This window comes from Plasmodium coatneyi, chromosome 3 (genome assembly GCF_001680005.1).
Source record: "Plasmodium coatneyi strain Hackeri chromosome 3, complete sequence".
In the NCBI taxonomy this organism is placed as follows: domain Eukaryota; phylum Apicomplexa; class Aconoidasida; order Haemosporida; family Plasmodiidae; genus Plasmodium; species Plasmodium coatneyi.
In genome coordinates this window covers 177,390-191,425 of record NC_033558.1, presented here as the reverse complement: position 1 = coordinate 191,425, position 14,036 = coordinate 177,390, and the positions used below count along the sequence as shown (strand labels likewise).

At 47.2% G+C, this 14,036-nt stretch overlaps 5 protein-coding genes across 5 annotated transcripts; 4 read left to right on the top strand and 1 right to left on the bottom strand.

Annotated features, from left to right (window-relative positions):
* Positions 1-1,881: 1,881 nt before the first annotated feature.
* Positions 1,882-2,607, bottom strand: PCOAH_00004290 (Dynactin 4; the record flags this gene model as incomplete). Its single annotated transcript, XM_020057244.1, has 1 exon — positions 1,882-2,607. The coding sequence occupies one exon, from the start codon at positions 2,605-2,607 to the stop codon at positions 1,882-1,884; it is 726 nt and encodes a 241-aa protein (XP_019912972.1).
* Positions 2,608-3,228: 621 nt separating this feature from the next.
* PCOAH_00004280 (Uncharacterized protein) lies at positions 3,229-4,059 on the top strand (the record flags this gene model as incomplete). Its single annotated transcript, XM_020057243.1, has 3 exons — positions 3,229-3,492; positions 3,748-3,820; positions 3,923-4,059. The coding sequence occupies 3 exons, from the start codon at positions 3,229-3,231 to the stop codon at positions 4,057-4,059; spliced, it is 474 nt and encodes a 157-aa protein (XP_019912950.1).
* Positions 4,060-4,765: 706 nt separating this feature from the next.
* Positions 4,766-7,129, top strand: PCOAH_00004270 (Metallo-hydrolase/oxidoreductase; the record flags this gene model as incomplete). Its single annotated transcript, XM_020057242.1, has 1 exon — positions 4,766-7,129. One exon carries the CDS (start codon positions 4,766-4,768, stop codon positions 7,127-7,129), a length of 2,364 nt encoding a protein of 787 aa, XP_019912833.1.
* A 1,180-nt stretch (positions 7,130-8,309) lies between these two features.
* Positions 8,310-12,542, top strand: PCOAH_00004260 (Uncharacterized protein; the record flags this gene model as incomplete). The annotated part of the gene is made up of 1 exon (XM_020057241.1): positions 8,310-12,542. One exon carries the CDS (start codon positions 8,310-8,312, stop codon positions 12,540-12,542), a length of 4,233 nt encoding a protein of 1,410 aa, XP_019912807.1.
* Positions 12,543-12,568: 26 nt separating this feature from the next.
* Positions 12,569-13,919, top strand: PCOAH_00004250 (Uncharacterized protein; the record flags this gene model as incomplete). Its single annotated transcript, XM_020057240.1, has 4 exons — positions 12,569-13,195; positions 13,355-13,518; positions 13,628-13,698; positions 13,792-13,919. The coding sequence occupies 4 exons, from the start codon at positions 12,569-12,571 to the stop codon at positions 13,917-13,919; spliced, it is 990 nt and encodes a 329-aa protein (XP_019912885.1).
* Positions 13,920-14,036: the final 117 nt, after the last annotated feature.

The following is a 14,036-nucleotide window of genomic DNA, read 5'->3' as shown; positions in this document are numbered from 1 at the left end:
CCATTCCGCATGGGGTCTCCCAACGTGGGGTCATACCATGGGCCGTTTGGATTTATCGATCCTGGGGTTGGGGGTTCCATACCATTTTTCTCCTCTCCAAGAATACTACCTTGCATTTTCATGCTTCCTTCCGAATCGACATTTCTTCTTAACCCATCCATTTGGTGGTATCCCACCTCGTTGAAGAGTAACCCACTTGTAGCACTTCTGCTGTGCGTATCAATCAGGTTTGGGTTCCCACTGAACATGTGGTGGTCATCACTTGTGCTTCCTTTGGGGTCAAGTTTGAGCACGTAATCGCTCGTGTCGTTTCCAACCCGCTTATACCTTTCTTCATCGTAGGGGTTGCCTATTGAGCGGTTTCCGTGGCGACTTGCGCTTCGCCTGTAGCTGCTGCCACGGTCCCTATGCCGATCGTGATGTCTATCCCGGTTGTGACTTCTACTTCTATCCCGGTTACGACTTCTACTTCTATCTCGGTCTCTGCTTCTACCCCGATCGCGTTCCCTTTCTTGGTCTCTCTCCCCATCCCTGTGTGCACGCTTCCCATATGGGTAGGCGTCCCTGTCCCGGCTCCTCCTATGCCCATCTCGGCCACTCCTCTCAGGCGCTCGGGGCGAATCATCGTGCGTCCTGTGGGTGTCCTTTTTATCTGTGGATTTCTTCTTGGCGTGTCTTCTCTCCTCCTGGTGGGTTTCCTCTCTTCGCTTCTCATCATGGCGCCTCTCATCCGTCTTTACCCTCTTCCGCCTGTCATCGTCCCCCTTCCTATGCGCCCTCTTACTCTCACTTTTGGCGTCGCTGTTTCTTCTTTCCTCCCCCCTTCGTTTATCTTCATGTTTTCTGTGGCTGCTCCTTGCCCTATCGCTTTGTCCCTCCTCGTGGTCATCCTCGTACTTGCTGTGGTGGTTTTTTCTCTTCATACTTTTGGCCCCCTGTGATTGGGAGGTACTTATGAAGGAAGCGTGTCCGTTCAGCACAAGCGATGACAATTAGTCAGACGTGAAACCACCAATGGATGCTCCGCTTGTAGAAGGGACAAAGTTGCTAGCCTTTTTTTTTTCCTTCACGTGCCAGCGAAGTAGATAAGTAAAATGGTGATGAAAGGTACCTATCACTGAGAAACCTTCCCGCGGAATATCCCTTCAGATAAGCATATACATAGCAATGCTATACGAAGAGGATAAAAAAAAAAAATTCACCGCGTTGTTGTGTTGGTATGTAAAGATGGCACATAATCCTATAGCAATATCTGCCAAGTTATCGCTATGTGGCCACTTTTTTCCCTCATCCAACGTGGTGACAAAAAAGAAGGGGAAAACAAAATGGGCTAATCAAATGGTAAGCAGGTTGCCCTTTCCGCTGTTTAAAGCGTTTTACCGAAAAAAAAAAAAAAAAAAAAAAATATGAACCGTTCAGGCAAAAATGTGAACGCAAAAATAGCTTTTCCCCGATGGAAGAAAAAAATTTACCTGAACAGGTCAGGTAAAATTTCGTGCCGCAAGGATTCACTCATCTTTAATATGTGCCTGTTTGTTGGAAGGAGGAAGGGGGCCCATCACAATGGCCGAGTTTTTACCCACTGGTTGAATGCTCATGTTGAAGAGTGGAAAATATAACCCTCCAGGGGACCTCTCCCCCTGCGATGTCGCAGTGGAAGTTTAACCCCCCTGGCTGTTCAGAAGGAAAAAAAAAAAAAAAAAAAAAAAATATACAACGCAATGTAATAAAATGCAATACAATGCAATGACGTAACCGCGGTCCTATAATGGTGCTTCCCCCATCTGGGAATCACTGCTGGTGTCACCCCAGTGGAAACTACCAACCGTGTGTGTGGTGAAGGCAGACGGGAGGGGCGAAAAGCTTCCCATCCTGGGATGATTAACCCGCGGGGACGAAGTTCTTGTAATGTTGGTAGGAAATGTCTTTCAAATAGATCTGAGCCGATTCGGGGAGTTCTTTCACGTAGGTGGCGGGGCACCCCGCATACTTTGCAAAGGAGGCAATAATGGTATCGTTGGGGATGTAAGTATTATCCTTTATGACTACATTGTCCTTAATTACTACTCTCTCCCCAACCACACAGTTGTTGCCTATGACAACGTTGCTTCCGATGAGTGCCGCCTTGATGATGCATTCGTTTCCTATGTAGACGTTGTCACCGATGGTGAGGGTTACGTAGGAGGTGCTCGTCGGATTGTCGGTTCGGTTATATGGGTTGCCATGGTCGTGTTGTTCGTCTTGTCGTCCGTTTTGGCCGTCTTGTCCATCTTGTCCTTTCTGCCCCTTTTGCGGCTCCCTCCCTTGAAGGAAGCACGGGCAGATGAGCGTCTTCGACCCGACTATGACGTACTTTCCAAAGTAGAGGCTACTCAGATCCCCCCTCAACATGGCTCCGCTCTTTATAATTGACTTCCCCAGCATGTGGATGTTTTTCATGCCACAGAGTATGGAGTCCCTACTGACCTTATTTCCGGACGCCGTCAAAATGTATTCCACCCGGTTAAACGTTTCCGATTGTTGGAACGTTGCTGTGTTGTATGTCTCCAGGTATCCTTCGCTTAGAAGGTTCATGAGGCGTGCTGGCCCCTCCCCCATGTCATTCATTGTGCAAAAAAAGGGGTACTATTCTTGGTGGGGTGAAATGATGATCAGGTAAATAATTCAATGAAAAAAAGGAAAAGACGAGGGAGTTTTGCACAGACGTACCATGGGGAAGCGGCGAACAGTTAGTTACTCAAAAAAGGCAGTTTATGTTTTCCTTCACAGTTGGTACAAGCGGCGGTACTTCTCCCCCATGAAGGGACACACATGGAAGAAACTTCATTTGGCATAATAATCGTTGCGGTCTGCGGTGCGCATATAAATGTGCGGGCAAGTGGACATGCAGGCATTTTTTTTTTTTTTTTTCCCAAAAAATTATTGTTCAGCGGAGCACACAGGTTGGCGGCGCTTGTTAAAGAACGGCAATGTGACCTTTACGCAGTTGTGAAAGTTCTGCACGGGGGAGTGGGAGGTCGCGAAGTGGGTGATCCGCACAAGGGAAGCCTATCACGTGATGAAAATGGAAAAAAAAAAAAAAAAAAAAAAAAACAGCTAAAAAGGCTATGCGATGGAAATTTTAATTAAAAAAAAAAAAAAAAAAAAACCAATAGGGAGTCTCACTTGAAGGAACAATTCGCGAAGTAGATCCAACAGGGAAGAAGAAGAAAAGAAGAAACTGAAAAAATGATCCAAGTGAACCAAACGAACGGAACGAACAATGCTTGTTGTGGAATGGGGGAGAACGTCGGGACAAGGATGGATGATGCCCCACTGATCGAACGACGCAGCGAGGACATGCCTAGCTGCATTCACAGATATGAGAGAGTTTACATGAGCTACCTACACTTACAATTCTGCGTCCTCGACTTTAAGGATACCATGTTCATTTCGGTGACTGACGAACGTAACCAGTTAACAGACCTTCAGGCATCCTACCCAGTGAAATATGTAAGCGTATAGGCAGGGGGAGACCTGGAGAATGAACTGCCTCACGTGGGGGAAAAAAAAATGATGTGCTGGACCCTTGGATGCGTGACGGAGTGATTAGCTAGCGCACACTTGGGGAGAGTATTAAAAGATGAAGAGAGAAGTGGTCGCCGTTGGGGGGACAACAGGAACGTTCCCTCACACAAGCGAATAATTATACTGTTGCATTTACATGACTTTTTTTATTTATTTAATTTATTTATTTTTTTCCCCTAGGTGGATGCCGATAACACGGCGTGTCTGGTGGGAGAGCCCAACTCGCACGGGAACGACGTAGCCCGGCTGCTAGGTAAGAGCGGCCAACAAAGGGGGGCACAAAACACGTCCTATAAACGCAATCTGCGTAAATGCAGACAACCCCCGTCCCACGTGTCACTTCCCCCAACTGCAGGCATGAAGTTCAAGATCCCCTTCTATGTAAGCGTGAATGTAGACGAAGGGGATGAGGGACTCACCAACTTTATCTTCTCTACCTGTTTGGAGATACTGAAGCCGCTGTTCAGTGGGCAGAGAGGTGACTCCACATAGACATGCTCACGAACACATTTTTACACGTGTTCTTCTGATTCATCCTCTTCGAAGTGGTGACATTACGGGGGTGCCTTCCTCCAACGCAATTGTGCTTGGCCTGGTATCACTTTTTTTTTTTTTTTTTTTTTTTTCCACTTGTTATTTTTATTTTGCCCAACGTTTGAACCCCCCGAGGGGGAAGTAAAAAGCGAGCCGAGGTGCCGTCACTTCTGTTGTTTTAAACAAATATTTTGAGCCCCATCCGAGGGTACGACATTGCATCGATTAGCTCCCACCTGTGGGTGCAGCTAGCTAAAAAAAAAAAAAAAAAAAAAAAAAACACAGACGCATTGGTGTATTGACTGATGGTGCAGAGAGGTGGGGCGATGCGCCGACCGGAGCCACGGGATATTGGAGTAATCCGGCAGTCGTAAAAATAATAAAAAGAAAAAACAAGCAACGGAGCAACATACTAATGAACAACACATTTACGAAACGAATTGATCAATGCAGCTTAACACGCCATGTAGCAGATAGGGGGAAAAAAACGAACAGTGGGAGAAGGTTGCCACACTGCTAGGCCAGTAAGAGGGGCCACCAAAATGGGGAAAGAGGCAAATCTAAAAAGGGATAACAACAATGAACAGCAGAAAAAAAAAAAAAAAAAAAAAAAAACATTAATTGGGTGAGAAGAGCCGATAGTGATCTTTTGGAAGAGTAAAATATGTTCTTTTTTTTTTTGTACCATTTGGCCATATTTTCCCTGTTTAGCTTTTCCCTGACGTGTACTTTGCAAAGAGGAAAGAGTGCTGCCTACTTGGGGTACCACCCCCAGGACGCTTGTCCGTTTGGAAGACTACTAGTAAGGAGGAAGGAGAAGAGGTGCGCCGAAGGGGGGATCCACAACAGAATCACCCGTTGTGACACAAATTGTGTGAAAAAAACGTACCTTTTTGCAGAGAGGGGAGTTGGGCACCATGATGAGTTGATCTTCGAAGGGGGAATGATCCCCCAGGGGGAGGAGGACCCACCCGATGGGAAGCCTCCCCAAAAGGGGGAACTCTATTCGGAGGAGGTGGACACAAAGGAGAAGAGGTTTGCTACGGTTCGAAGCGGCGTGGACAGGCTTCTTTTCGTGAACAGAAACTTGTTCTATACTCTACAGGAGGGAGGTTGCCTTCCCATCGAGGGGGATTCCCCTGTTGACTCGAAGAAGAAGAAGGTACAGACAGATGGAAAATGCCCAGAAGAGGTAGAAATGCTTCTACAGGGAATGCATAACTTCCATTTGGATGAGGAGCGGGTAGGAATGTATACTGATCTGATCAGGGGGATAGTTGAACAGGGGGTGATTCCCTTGGAGATTGTTCAGTCAGGGGGGAAGGTGGATACGCTCGACAGGGAGATTCGAAATTACGTGGCAATGCTGTTATTGCGTGCGGGGGGGACTATCCCGGTGGAAAGTACCCCATTGGAAGGTGACGATGCTGCTAGTGGGGAGTCCCCTCTCAAACGGAAGGACCACCTGAGGAACGTTGCGAAAAAGCTGCTGCTGCTGAAGGAAGCAATGGTAAAGCTAGCCAAGGAGCATAAAATAAAAATCGACACAATCTACATAGACGGAAAAACGGGAGACGTGAAGGTCAAGCGGAACTGCTTCGAAGATGGAAATGAAAAGAGAAGTAACTGGAAGCTGATTTTTTTGGGGACAGGGTCCATGTACCCCTCCACGAACAGAGGCACATCCTCCTTTCTCCTCCAGACGACAAAAAAAAAATGCAACGAAGCGTTCCTTTTTGACTGTGGGGAGAACACCTTCATTGCTTTGCAAAGGGCAAGCATAAAAATGAGTAAAATAAAAAATATTTTCCTGACGCACCTGCATGGAGACCACTGCTTGGGGATTATTTCCGTCCTTACCATGTTGCGAAATTCTAACACGATTAATATTTACGGCCCGGAGGGAACTCACCGTTTTTTGAGGAACACCTTCAGCTCGACGTACTCTAAACGGATGGCCAAGTTTTTCGTATACGAGATGAAAGGTGGGGGGACAATCCAGTCTGCAAAAATGGCGCCATCTCCTGCGGGGAAATCACCAATTGCTTCCTTGCGAAAAAAACGAGACGACGTGGAATTCCTCCCCCCGAATGAGGATAACACGTATACAGTTCTGCGAAACGATTACTTAGAAATCTTGGGTTTCCCCATTAAGCACACGGTGCCCACCATTGGCTACATCGTAAGGGAGCTTAACGTCGAGAGCAAGTTCAACGCACCCTACATAGATGAACTTATTAGAAAAAACTACGACGAACTGAAGAAATGCGAAAAGTTAGAATTCGACCCGTACAAGATTTATGAGCATGTCATACGAAAAATGAACGAGGGGGACGTTGTCGTTTTCCCAGACAAAACGCAGCTCACCTTTGGGAATGCATACAAAGAGATCTACAGGGGGAGGAAAATAGTTATTTGCCAGGACACCTATGATGCATCCAGTTTGGAGAAATTTGCCACCGATGCGGATGTGCTAATCCACGAAGCGACAAACAGCTTAATCGACTTAACAGACCAGGGTGTGGCTCCTCTGGATGGGTTCTGTGAGGATGACGTAGGGCGGTCCCTTCCAAGTGTTGCACATGCGGGGGAAGCTGTCCCCCCGAGTTGCGTCTCCGGTGAAGTGGGCACTCCAACTAACCAGGATGATACTACGCTTAGCAATGAGAAGAGTTGTTCTAAACAGATGTCCCCCCTCCTAGTCAGAAAGTACAACAAGATCATTGCCGAGCGGGGGCACTCCACGGCAAACATGGCTGGAACATTTGCCAAAAAAATAAACGCCAAGAAACTCATTCTAACGCACTTCTCCCAGAGGTACATTGGAGACAATAAACTGAAAAACGTTGCCGTCATGCGTAGAATCGAGAAGGAGGCAGAGGAATCATTTGGAGGGATCACCCAGGGGGAGAGTGAAGACGCGCCAAACACATCTAACACCACTGAACCAAATTGCGACGGTCAAAAGGAAGTCATTGCTGCGTATGATGGGTTAACCGTGTATGTCCCACCGCAGAGGGTAAAGTGAGTGGGGTGTCTATCTGCACTAGTGCAGCTCTGTGTGGGCCTCTTCTTCTTCATCGTATGGGTGGAAATGTCACCCATTCGTAGTTGCCCATTTCGCTTGAATTTCATGCGATTAACCGATCGGTCGATCCGTCGATTGGTCCACTGTTTTTTAGTTTTTTTTTTATTTTTTGTTTTTCATTTTTTCATTTTAATTTTTTATTTTCCCGGTTTTAAGTGACCACCACCTTCGCGTGCGTCCCTTGGGGCCACTCCCCATTTTGACTTAACTAGACCGGGGGATCCCCGAAAGGTGCGAAAAAGTGCCACCTGTGTAATTGCCCTCGAACAGCATTGGCATACAGGTGGTGGAGGAAAATAGGGTTTTCCCCAAAGCGGCAGGGCGTGAAAAATACGCATCGTCCCCCTTTCGCACAACTCGGGGGCGAACACATCCTCCATATGTGCACGTCGGGCAGGTCGAGTGTTGGAAAACGGCCTAGCGTGGGGGTGTATGCTCGCGCTTGCAATTGTGAGGAAGAAAAAAAAAAAAAAAAAATTGCAAAAACGAAATTGCAAAGAAGAAAAGATCGTAAAAAATGTAGCGAACAGAATTGCAAATAAAACTACACAGATAAATTAATGAGCAAAAACTTTTCGCGGCAAAGTGGCACAGCGCGAAGCATGGCTGAGTGACGAAGCTACGCACAAATTCGCCACGTTCGCTTCTCCTCATGAAAGACAAAAGGGGGGAAAGAGCGGCGGCCATCCGGTAAACCTGTCACGCGTTTATTTCACGCCAATTATTAGCTAAACTTCTCCTTTTCGGCTAACACAAATATAGTGGGGAAGTTCCCGCGTGTAAATTTCCATGTGTGGAGCGGAAAAGCATTGCGCCATTTAACCGCCGCAATGAGCAGCGCCCTTGGTTTTGTTAACTAGCCATTTTTTTTACCTGCACAGTTCAGGCAATTTTGACGTTCACGGGGGATTTTTTTTTTTTTTTTTCAAATCATTAATTTGGAGTTGTATTATCTCCCCGTTTGAATAGAAAAGGAAGCACCCGTAGGTACGTCCTCCACGTGCACATTTGTGTAAGCAGAGGCGCATCAGTGGAGGGGTGTCATATTAACTGCGCTGGTTGGTCCGTGCATCCAACTAGCTATTGCTGTGTCTGATCACCACCGCGCGGGAGTGACAAAATGGGCACCCAGGATGCGCAAGGTAAGGATGGCAGGGAAGGTACAGAAGGGAGGGACAGGCAGGATGGGTCAGCAACCCACAGGAGAGGAGATTCCCTCGGCAGCGTCGACGATTATCACCTGCTAAGTGGGGAGGGAATTGGTGAGAGCGAATTAAAGGACATGGATAAGGAGCTGGAAAGGATGGCAAACATGGGGGAGCTGAAGGAAATGACGTCCGAAGAGTTTAGGGAACTGATGAGAGGCGACCTGGATGGGGAAGACAAACTAGATGCTGATTTCAACCCCACGAGGAATTCCCAACAGAAAAAGAATCTGCCCAGGTTTTCCCAAATGAGTTTTCTGAACGAAGATTTTCAACTAAAGGAGGATTCTCATTTTACCGACTTGAATGCAAAGTCGAGTCGGAGAAGGGACAGTCACTTGTCCCTGGGAAACATGCGTAATTCTTCCATTTTTAATTTAAGCGTAACGGATGACAACGGGAAGAGGTGGTCCCAGAATTACCACTCTGGTGGAAATGAAAGATTTCATGCTTCCCTTTCGAGGACGGATAATGCTTATGACAGCGATCTGATAACTCCGTCTCCGTCGAAGGTGGAGGGCCAAGGGGGGAGTTCGGAGGTGGACCCAAACAAGGGGGGCGCCACGAAAAGTGACACACGAATGGGTGAAAAAAGTGACACACGAATGGGTGAGAAAAGTGACACACGAAGTGGGAGACGTTCTATTGACCTGCTGGACGAGGAGCTGAAAAAACTGAAGAGAGGCTTCCTACTGAACAGTGGGCAAAACAGTCACATGAGTGATAAGTCGAATGAAGAATTGCTAGACGGAGGATACGCAAGCGATTCTGAGTTTTTAAAAAGAACCTCACTAGACAAGAAAATAAGTGTCGACCTGAACTTTGGAAATGATGATTCATTGAATAACAGTAGGTTATCCAATGGGAGTTACTCCCTGTGGGAAAGTAGGATCAGCTCCTCTAGGAAGATGCGACTAAACAATGAGACGCCAAAGAAAGGAATCCTAAAACAGAGCAATTCCATTTCCCCGGTGAAGGAATTACCCGAGAATATTAGTGCACGAAAGAAGTCGGTGCAGTTTTCCCATAGATCTATTGCCGTTTTTGATGACAAAGAAAAAGTATCGCCTCTACATCTAACTCAGTTTACCAGAATTTCTAGCGATTCTAATAATTCAGAAGTGAAACGGAAAGGTGCATCTAACGATTCTAGTTCGGATAAGGAAAAGGTCGACAGGTTGAATGAAAATTTGGCTAGTAGCATGGATAAGTCTCCCATCGATGAGCTACTCTACAGGTATGATAGTCTTAACGGTGCAAAGAGAAACTCCATAGACTACCCTACCGATGGAAATGCACCTAACGAATTTAACAGGAGAACGTCCTCCGAATCGGTGCGCTTTAAAACAAAGACCTCCGTCGATATGGTCCAGTCGGCTCGTCTATCCCCCATTAGAAATAGACCTAAAGGGGGAAACAACAAAAAGAGTGACCACCTGGGTAAAGACAAGGATAATGAGGAGGAGGACGTTCTGCATAAATTGCTAACCACCGATATTGACAATATAAAGGAAGAGGACTTCCTAAAGTTTAGTCTCCTTAGCGACTCCAGGGAGGTTGGAAGCTATGGACGGGTAGACAGCGGGGAGATGTATGAAAGAACCCCCAGCGAGCGTTCCAAGGGGGGAGAATCACACAAGGGTGTAGATGCAGAGGAGGGCGGGGCGCAGGTCCATATGGAGGATGGATCCATCCGGCGAAAAGAAGGGCACAACAGCGAAGTGTTTTATGAGTGCAAGGATAGTAGCGTTTCGGGGGCCAAGCGGAGGGCAACCAAATCGACCGGTGAAGAGGGGGCTAGGAGCAGCTACAGGGTGAAGGAAGAGGAGGATGACGAACTGGTCGATGCGAAAAAATCTACCAGTGCAGAAGCGCAGTGTAAGGAGGAGGACCCTCAGGTGGGCACTGCTGGTAGGAAGTCCACCCTGAAGAGGCTTCCCACCGAGGAAGAAGTGCCCCCCAGGGAGAGCGTCACCATACAGTATAGGGTATCCACGCATAGGGGGAGCGAACACACGAGGGGGGTTCGTACAGAGGACAAGGAAAAAGACAACGCAGGTGAAAGAGCAAATGCAAAGGATGGTGATGCTGCAGGTGGAGGTCACTTGGAAGGGGAACGGCAACCAAGCGGACAGTCGAATAGACAATCGATCAGCCAATCGAACGGGGGGGATGAACCCATTTTGAGGCGATTCGCTGAAGGTAGGAATGGTACAGAGCGGGAAACGATAAACATGGGGGCAGCCCCCACGGAGGTGAACAACCAGGAGGCACATCAGAACAGGTTTAAGGTATCCAAAGCGAACAGGAGAGCTAGCTACAGCGTGAGTATGCATTCCAAGGATGAAGAGGCGCAGGCAAGATTCAGAGAGAGGAAGAGTTTAAACGATAGGGGACAAACGGTTGGGAAAAGTATGCAGGTGGAGAGGCTTTCTGGGAAACCCCAAGTGTATACCTCCAGTAGGATGAGCGTTAGGGTGAATGATCAAATGGGGAAGGAGGAGGGGAAACATTGCCGGTTGAGGGAGCTGCCGGAGGAAGGTGCAGAAGAGAATGCAGTGGAAGATGCGAATGAAGTGGGAGAGGAGGACAGCATGGATCAGTTGAACCAAATGGACGATGCTGATCGAGTGAACCCCGCAGAGGAAGAGGAGGACACATACGGTGAACATTACGCAGGGGATGAGGGTCATTTGGAGGTGGAGTGGGCGGATGCTGGGCAATTGAAGGCCAGAGGGAGATACACTACGCATATTGGTGGACAGGTAACCTTCGGGGGAGGGTCCATTGATGAGATGCACGAATTGGGAAAGCACGCACGGGCCAATTCGGACGAGGGGAATTATAAGAAGTACATCTATGATGAGCAGGACGTGGGGGAACAGGACGTAGGTGAGCACAACGTGGATGATCAGGACGTAGGAGAGGGGTTCTTCGTGGAGGACGATTTGGACCTCGCAACGGAAGAGGAGGCCTTTTGCAGCGTCGACATGGAACCCTACAAGGAGGACGAGGCGATAAACGAGGAGGAGATCGAACAGACAGAACAGACGGAACAGACGGAACAGACGAATATGCAGGAACAGTCCCTCCGCAGATGGACGGAACAGAAGCAGGAACTGAAAAAAAAACTGAGCGAAAATTTAATGAAAAAACAGGAAATGATAAAACAGATGACGCTGGCAATTGTGAGGAGGTGTAGGATATACTCCCTGAAGGAGCTAAAGAGTAACAAAAGGAATTTACCCAACCTAATGCAGTTGTACGAACATATAAGGGACATGATGTTTTCGTTTGTTGGAAAGATTAACCATCTGAACAATGTGAGCGTAAAGTTAGACGATGCGATTCTAAAGTATGAGGTAATACAACTCAGATGCAGTAGAACAAAGAAAGCAATAGAGACGCTAAAAAAGTATAACGGAAAAATGGAAAAAAAATTAAAAGAGAAAAAAAATTTACTAACAAAGCAGGATAATGTGTTGGGTAAAAAAATGAAAAAAATAGAAGAGATGACCAAACAGCTAGCAAAGCTGAAAAGTACATATAATGAAGGCGCTTCAAGGAAGGAGGAGATACGCCTAATTGGTTTGTATAGGAAAAAAATGGAGGAGCTGAAAAGTGTCGAAATGGTAAAAGGGGTGAGCATAAACAATTTTAATAAGTACGGGCTAAATTTTGAGTTGCTGAATTCGAATTATTTTAATTTTTCCACGTTGTATGACTATCGGGGGGTGGATGGGCTTTTCTTCAACGGGGGAGAAGCGGCAACCACACAGGGGGAACACCTTAAAAATGGAACCAACCAACAGTTGTATGATATAAGAGATCTGTACGAACGAGAGTGCAAGTTGAAAAACAGTTATAGAAAGAGGAAGGCGAAGAGGAACGCAACAATCCTGAACAGCCAAGTTTCGGAAGAAGACATGAATTCTGCATGGCCCTATAACATAACGGTCGATATAATCTTTTGCAATATGAGCAATGGAACGGTGCAGAGGGAGACAGACAATTATGTGGTTTCCTCCCCCGTGAAAATAAAAAACATGAAACACCTCATTGCTAATAAGATGCACCTCTTGGGGGGGACAACGCGGGAGTGGGCACATTGGGAGGTACCACTGCGGAGGCGAGTAGGAAATATATGAAACTCTTCCGACCGTATAAAATACAAATGAACTCCTTTGAAAATTTTAAGGAGATCACTTTAACGACCTACTACAAGTACATCACTAGTGAGAACTTGTACTTGCACATTTGGAACAAGCGGCACGACAGGGAGAGTTACTCCTTAAAGGTGAACAATTTGCAAGACGGTGGGAGACAGAAGAGGAGAAAGCACGTCCAGTTGGTTAGGAAGAATATCGAGAATTACTCCTACTACTGTAGTGATAGTCACGTCGGTGTGGAGTGGAAGTTACAATTGGAAATTGTAAAATATAAACTCCTAGAGGTGATTAACCGGCGGCTGCAGAGGTATACGAACCGGGAGAGTGGCGGTCACATCGGAAATGCGAATAATCTACACCACAGGCACGTTAATACGAATGAGCCCAACTTCCAACAGAAGGGTGAAGCCACCACGGTGAAGCCAAACAAGGAGGCCCTCATGTACCTGGTGGAGGAAGCCGAATATGCCAGCATTGTCTTAAATAACCTCCTCAGTCAGTACAAGCACCTGCTGAAATGCTTCCTCTGTCTGTCGAACACCTTTTTCGATTACCACCAGCACGTGGTCATTTTCAAGACGATCGTTTTGTCCCAGCAGATTCGTCCCCACGCGTTCTGGCTCTACCTTTACGTGAGTGCCCAACAAGCATGAACCGGCAACCATGAACCGATGACTACTTATTGCGTGTTGTGCACCGATGACTACGCATTGCGTGTTGTGCACCGTTGACTACTTATTGCTCGTTGTGCACCTTGCACATTGTGCACTGTTTGTTTCCCCCACCGGCAGATCAACCTGGAGGAGGCGTTCACCTTCGCTTCGCTGCTCCACGGCATCGTCCAGGTGAAGGTAGAAAGCGTCGACGAGGAAGACAAATACAACGAGGACTGCAAGGCACTCAACAGCAACATTTTCAAGACCCTCCAGCAGTGCATCTTCGCACTCAAGTCCAAGTAGGTGTCATTGCACTGGTGTGGTGCCGGTATGAAAGTGGTCTAACTTCCATTTTCTGCGTAGGAGTGGTTCAATCACGCGTCTGTTTCCTCCCCCCCTTATTTGCAGACCCCTGGATCTAACCGAGAGGATAAACTCCTACAACGTGGTGGACGTGATCTACGCCGTCGTCATGAATGGTAAAGGGAGAGTTGCCCTGAAACTCACACCCATCTAGCATTCATTTGCCTGCGTAAACATCCATCCGAATGTTTTTTCCCCTTCTCCTGCAGAGAATTACAACTTCCACAGCTACCAGAACAACCTGGAGGACAACATAAAAAAGCTGACGTCCTGCGATTCATTCATAAACGGTGTTGTGAGTAAGAACATCGTCGTTCCGGTAGAACTTAAAAAGTGATTACCACAGGAGGAAGAAAGCAGTGTGGTTTACCCGGTAGGCCGCACGTTGAAGGGGTTGTCTCCCCCCATAAGCAGGGTTGCCTCCATGGGCCACGAGTAGCTGCCCTTCGAACGC